Consider the following 6,883-nt stretch of genomic DNA (forward strand, 5'->3'; position numbering starts at 1 on the left):
GGAATTAGCAGAAGGCCCCTGGGGTGTGTCTAGGGGCAGCAGATTGATACCCCCGATAAGTTTGAGGGGAAGAATGGTGGAATTGGCACATGAAGGTCATTTGGGCCGATCTTTGACCAAAAGGAGATTGAGAGAGGAGTATTGGTGGCCGTCAATGGACAAGGATGTGGAACAAGTGGTGAAAGAGTGTCAAGCGTGTTCTGTCAGTGATAAGAGCAAGGTACTGCATCCACAACCGGTGCATCCTGTTGAGGTTCCAGAGCAGGTATGGTCGAAATTGGCTTTGGATATTATGGGTCCGTTTGACTGTTTAGAGCCTGAGTCCAGATATATGTTAGTGTTGGTGGATTACACATCCAGGTGGATTGAGGTGGCGGCGTGTTCAGATGTTACGACCAATACCGTAATTGATTTTCTGAGAAAAGTATTTGACCGTGGGGGTTTACCGGCAAGTTTAGTTACGGATAATGGTGTGCAGTTCACTTCTAGAGCCATGAGAGAATTCTTGGAAAAGCATGCCATTTCTCACTATAGGACAGCTCTGTATAATCCTTCGGCAAATGGTCTGGTTGAAAGGGCCAATGGCACTATTAAGTCAGCCATACAATTGGCTTTGACCAATGGTTTGAACTGGCAAGAAGTTGTGTCACAATACCTGGCTGCATATCGGAGAACACTTGCCATGCTTACGGGTAGATCTCCATTTGAATTAATGAGGGGCAGGAAGGCAGGCACAATGTTGAGAACCCTGGCTATGGGGGGTGGTGGTCCATGCGATATGGATTTGCGAGCAATTCATCGCAGCATTTTAGAGCGCCAGCAGACCATGGGGTCCTCACAAATGAGTAGGAAGGAGTTGAACGTAAAGCCTGGGGATCAGGTGTACATAAAGAATCCTAGGTTAGTTCATAAAGGATACAGCACTTTTATGCCCTTAAGGAAGGTTGTTAAAGTTGGAAAAGGGTATGTGCACTTGGAGGATGGATCTGTGTGGAGTAAGAGGCGAGTGGTGGTGGATGGATGCAGACGTGTGGTCAGGGATGGTGTGGAATATGAGGAGGAATCACAAGAAAATGCACTGGATTATAATCCTGTGGTTTCGCAACCCATCGGGGGTGAACAGCAAGAGGGGGCACCATTTCCAGGTTCTGTTGATCCACAGGTCAATGTGGAATTTCAGTCTGCTATGGATCAGCAACCTGATGCAGTTCAACAAAGGGGTCGTGTGGGTAGGAGCTGTGGACGGCCCATAAAATTCAGGGATTATGTTTGTTAAGAGTGAAGTACATTTAATATTACCATGCTACTTGTATGGATACAGCTGTTAAAGTAAGTTGAAATATGACATGTCATGTGATGTTTGTTTTCGTTTTCCATGTTCGGAAAAAAAAAGGAAATTGTTTGTGGGTGCCAACATTTTTATCCAAGGGAAGAGGATATGTTGTAATATGCACAGGCTCGTGCATAGGCACACTGGTGGAATGTTGATGCACGTTCAGCAATCAACATTCCACAGTGGCCGTTGAGCGAGGGGAGCCGTAGCTTGTGGCTGTGGGGTCTCGCCAATAAAGAAAGTTAATTACTCTTACCTGTGTCGGCTAGATTGTGTCAGTTGGCATGTATGAAAGTGACTTCCAGGGTTTTTTCCAAAGCAGTCTTCTAGACTTAATTGGAGCTGTAAACATGCCACTGGTGTAATAAAAATGTCTTAACCAGGTCTCCCTTCAGCCACTCGATTTATAAGCACTATATGGGTCCTTCACTGAAGCCCTGTTAAAAACAAGCATTAGCAACGCCAACAGTTTTGGCTTCTATAAAAGTATTAGGCATTTGCCAGGCACTATTATATGCCCAAGTACTGGTACCGTTGTGCCATCAATATTATTGATGGCAAGTCGATACCAATACGGCAGTGCCTGGCAAATGCATTTCCTGCGCCGACACAAAAGCCAAAACTGTTGGCATTGCCAATGCTTGTTTTTTGAGCATGCGCCACAGGAAAGTGAGGGATTACATGGTTGCTTTAACCACCAACATGGCGTCCAGTGCTGTCTCGGTTTCTGATAGCATATTATCCTTCTAGTTCAGTAATAGAACCAGTGTGTTTCCACGTATGCGCGGTCTAGTCCTCAGGTGACGTATCAGCTTTTGCCGGAAGTTATGGAACTTTCTGATGACGGTTCGTGTCTCCCCATCCTGTTTTCATTGACGGATGCACACGTGCGTTGTCCGTAATCATGGCAGCGCAGACGGTGGAAGCGCTGCTGGCTCGCGCGGAGCAGGAAGACGCCGATAAGCTCCGGCGGGTCACGGTGCAGAAGGAGCTTGAGCTGCAGATTGATTTGGGCAACTTGCTGGCTTGTGACCCCAATCCGCCTGACGCCCAGGGCCGCCGAGCAGTGGCCGGCTCGGAGCTGGAGGAACGGCTAAGGGCCCTGGCCCGCGACAACACGCAGCTGTTAGTGAACGCGCTCTGGGCGCTGCCAGCGGAGCGGCTCGCAGGCGGGGAGGCCGTGCTGGTGGCGAAGCTGCCGGAGCCCTCTGTGCGGCTTCCCCGCGAGAAGCCGCCGCCGAAACCCCGCGCCCCCACCCGCTGGGAGCAGTTCGCTAAACTTAAAGGCATACAGAAGCGCAAGAAGACTAACCTGGTATGGGATGAGGCCCGCGGGGAGTGGCGCCGCCGCTGGGGTTACCAACGCGCCGGTGACGACACCAAGGACTGGCTCATTGAGGTGCCCGAGGTCGCCGACCCGGAGCGCGATTTATTCGGGGAGCGGCGCCAGGCTAAGCGCGAACGGGTGGCAAAAAATGAGTTAAACCGGCTGCGCAACATCGCACGAGCCCAGCGCAGTGGCGGCGGGAGGGTTCCCGGGCCAGGGGGTCTGGCCCCGGCCCCTGGTGGTTCCCACTCGAAACAGCAGCTGGGGCGTGCCATGCGAGTGGCCCGCTCGTCCACGGCCTCAGCAGGGCGATTCCAGGAGCGCTTGCCCCGCGAGAAGGAGGAGCCGCGCGGCGGAGGCAAGAAGCGCAGCTTCCAGCCTCTCATCGGCGACCTGGGCGCTGAACGAAAAAGACAGCTGGAGCTGCTGGGGTTGATGCACAACAAGAAGCCGAAACTGGACGTCACCCGCGCCGCACACAAGCAGATGCGGGAGGAGGACAGCGACGCGGCGTCGCTTCGTAGAAGGCAGCCCAAGAAAGCTGGTCGTGCGAGCAAAGGTCCTGGAGGCAAAACGAGGGGCAAGAAGGTGGGTAAGGGGGTTGTGGGTAAAAGGAAAACCACTGGAGGAAAGGGCAAGATCCCAGGTGGCAAAGGCAGAAGCCCGGGAGGCAAAAGCCCAGGAGGAAAAAGGAACAGGAAATAAAACCACGACCACGATCTTTTATTGGACCTCTTGACTGGCTGTACTTGAGTGTCACACCCGATCCTCTGATGTAAAATGGAACTGCATTGCTAAGAGTGACACTGACCGTAGGGATTGCTTGTTTACGTTCTCCGGTCCGCCCCCTCCTCTGTACAGTACGAGCATTTGGAATACCAACAACACTCTCCTTCAGTGACATCTTCATTATGGAACTCTGTCTTTACGGTCCACAATATGAATTCTACTTTTGTGGGTCATGTTTTTCACATTTGGGAGGAATGTTCCACTCGCGTTGGTTATGATCCACAAAATGAATTCTACTTTTTAATGTGGGTCATGTAGCTCACATTTGAGAAGAATGTTTCAGGGTTTGGGTACCTTGACATCCAGTTTCGAATACTAAAATAAAAACATTCACGTGTTGGGACATTATTTTCTGTCTCGAGGTTTTCCTGAGAGATTGATTTTCTCACCTTATACGACAAACGAGGAACAGTTTGCATATACTTATATTTTGCATTCAATTACATGCTTTATTTCTTTTGTTCACATTTTTCTCTACCCGTTTACTGAAACGGTACATTTGTAGACCGTATTCCTAAAATGGAGGTTAAACTCATGGAATCATGTCGTTCCTTAGATAATTAAAACGTGGAGCACTTCGTTGTGCACTAGTTTCCTTTTGATTTGTTTACGTGTTAACGTTTCAAACAGGTGTCGAGAAAATGCAGTCTAGGAACACTTTGATAGCTGGGGCTGTTGTGAAACCTGAATTTTAGCATTTTAGAATCTTGTTTAGCTTTTTGTGCTGGCTTTGTTTCAAGTGGCTTAGGAGCTTCGTTGGGGCCGTTTGGTCATTTTCATCCACAGAATGTCTGTAACCCAAGCAGCTAGTGCATTCTGCAACTTATCCAAATATTTATGAACTCTTGTGCTTTAAAGGTTGTAGACATATACTAATGTGTATTTATAAATTGTCCCAAACAGTTAAATTTACATAGGTGTTTGTTTGGCATCAGATGGCCCGAGGAGACAAAAGTAGTTCCTGTCAGTTGTTGCTATCAAGCTAGCCAGGCACTCGATAGCTCATAGCTCCCCTCAATTTTGAACCCGCCCTATACGCATTCTAATCCTGCATGGTTGGATGAACTTTAATCCTTGTGATTTTGTGATTGCGCTTTGTGTCATATTCTACGGAACAGCGTATTCATCAGCTTCTGGGGTTATACTTGTGTGAACATTTTGTTCCTTCTAGGTCTACTTCCTTCAGCTGGTCATGCAGGGTTTGACAACCGTGCTTATAAATCTATTGAACTTGTAAGTTGCTTAAGCATATTGAGCATCTTGATGGAATTGCAATTGCAGAATGTGCCTCTAATGTAGGGTACAGCAGTGAGCACATTAATTTTAAAATATTAAACAAAGCAACCCTGCTGCATGGCTTGGGCAGTGACCGCATGCTATACTAATGACACTGATTGCTCTACAGGGCTCGTAATTAAGATTGGATAGGCAAGAGCTAAAAGCAGCCCCAGGTTATCCAGAATTCACCAGTGCCCATGCGCTACCAATGGGGCATTGAGGAGCTAGTGCATTGCGTTCCGCAAATCTAACTTCCCACATATGATCCAACCCTAACATTTGCCCATTATTTATGACCTGTTATGCTTTAAATATTGTATACATGTGTACTAATGTATATAAATGTCACAAACGCAGTTACATGCCCGTAGGTGTATTAGCATCAGTTGCCTTGGGGAGCCAAAAGTAGCTGTTGGTATCAACCTAGCCATAACCAGGTTCTTGTAGACATCAAGCAGTATCTAGATGGCTCCAGCTCCACTCAATTTCGAAACCTGCTCTACCTGGCTTTGAGACAAGGAACATCTCTGGATGTTCCCCCTGATGCTCTCACTATCTCGCACTGAAACAGCCCTCCAATAAAAACTAACACCTCATTATAAAATTGGACAGTTTTGATGCTCCCCATCGCACAGACATTGGCACCTCAGTGACCAAGTAGAAATGCCCTAGATGCATGTGTGCTTGCACTGGGCTATCAGGGTGTTTCTGTAAGCAAGTATGCATTAAGCCAACGCGTTGGGTTCTAAACTGCCCCCCATTTGTATACTCTGGCTTGAGGATTAAACTGAGCCATGGGCTTAGTGTCGGTATTGTTTGCATTGGCCTCGTTATTTCTTAAGGGCTCCCTCTAGCTGGCAATGTACAGAAACTATGCAAAAAAATGGGGTGATGGGTGCACACCAGTGTTAAGGTTTGTAGATTCAGGATCCAGCAATGAGAGGTGCAGAGAAGGAAATAAGGCCTTGGCACAAGGCCTAGCTATACACAAGGAGAGAATTGGAATCCTCCCGTACCCTGCACACTATCTAGATCTGCCCTTATGGCAGTTAGTCTTCAAATTTGAAAGATCAAGACAAGTTCTTCATTGATACCGTATTACAATATACCAATTCAATGAAGAGTGCCAGACAAGCAGTTTCTAAAACAAAAGACATTTAATCATGGAGACATGTAAGCAAAAAGCATCCAATGTCAATGGCTGATGCGTTTCGAGGTTGTTCCTCTTCTTCAAAGGCCTAGTAGGAGGACAGAAACTGCTTGTTTTGGTGGAGGCTTAGTTTGAACTGCTGTTTTATGTAAGGGACTGACTCCAGGGGTTCTCTAATTTTAAGGGAAGAGAAAATGACATGTTTACAAGCTGGAAGCTGGGGGAGAAGGGTCAGTAAATATGACTAGATAAACGTTAGTGTCTCTCCAGATGGGGAGGCGTACACAATACAGGGTGATCAGGTACTTGTTGCGATGTCCCACTGGGAAGTTATTAGGATTCTGGGGCTTGTCTAGCTGAAGGCCGCCTGGGATGGAATATCCATGTTAAAGAGTGATACTTTAATGCACGGTTTTCTTAGACCGTTGGCCAGGTTTCAAATATTACTAGGATTTTAGACATTTGCATAATACAGAGATTCCTAACTATCTTCGGTGGTTTGGACTCGATTAACAAATTGAAGACCCCCCCCCACTAGCACCTCTATTTTAGGCCGAGAACCACTGCATGATTTCCTAACCACCTCCCTTAAAGCCACTGCACCGTGCAGCAGTGCCTTCTGACCCGAAACCTGACATTTTCTTTCTTCAGTTCGGTTTCACAGAGGAAGTCCAATTATTGTTGCTACTGTTCGCATGGTCTCCCTTGTACCATAAAGACAATCAACCAAGAAAAGCAGCTAGAATTGAAGTTGTTAACCCTTTTTATTTTGGGTTGGGAATACTAGTTAGCTTATATTTTTTTGTATAGATGCGAAGCGCTGGTAACAATACCCTGTAAATTGGAACACGGGTGCTGTGATGCCAGGAAAGAAGTTTATTTGTTGTCCCTTTTTTAGGCCTGCCTAAAAAAAAATGGGTCTTTGCTAGAGTACTTGTAATATGTAGGGGGGTCTTGGCAACTATAGGCTGCTCCATCATGCTGTAAGACTTCACCCCAGTCAAGG

The 6,883-nt window shown here is 47.1% G+C and overlaps 1 protein-coding gene across 1 annotated transcript; it reads left to right on the top strand.

Moving 5' to 3' along the window:
- Positions 1–2,171: 2,171 nt before the first annotated feature.
- Positions 2,172–4,027, top strand: RRS1 (ribosome biogenesis regulator 1 homolog). The gene has a single exon (XM_069621129.1). It carries the CDS (start codon positions 2,238–2,240, stop codon positions 3,363–3,365), a length of 1,128 nt encoding a protein of 375 aa, XP_069477230.1. The 5' UTR covers positions 2,172–2,237; the 3' UTR covers positions 3,366–4,027.
- The last annotated feature ends 2,856 nt before the right edge of the window (positions 4,028–6,883 follow it).

The sequence above is a fragment of the Ambystoma mexicanum genome, chromosome 5q (genome assembly GCF_040938575.1).
Source record: "Ambystoma mexicanum isolate Mex_15411 chromosome 5q, UKY_AmexF1_1, whole genome shotgun sequence".
In the NCBI taxonomy this organism is placed as follows: Eukaryota; Metazoa; Chordata; class Amphibia; order Caudata; family Ambystomatidae; genus Ambystoma; species Ambystoma mexicanum.

What these genes read in the sequence shown, in the direction of transcription:
- RRS1 (XM_069621129.1), top strand. Translation starts at nt 2,238, where the DNA reads ATGGCAGCGCAGACGGTGGAAGCGCTGCTGGCTCGCGCGGAGCAGGAA.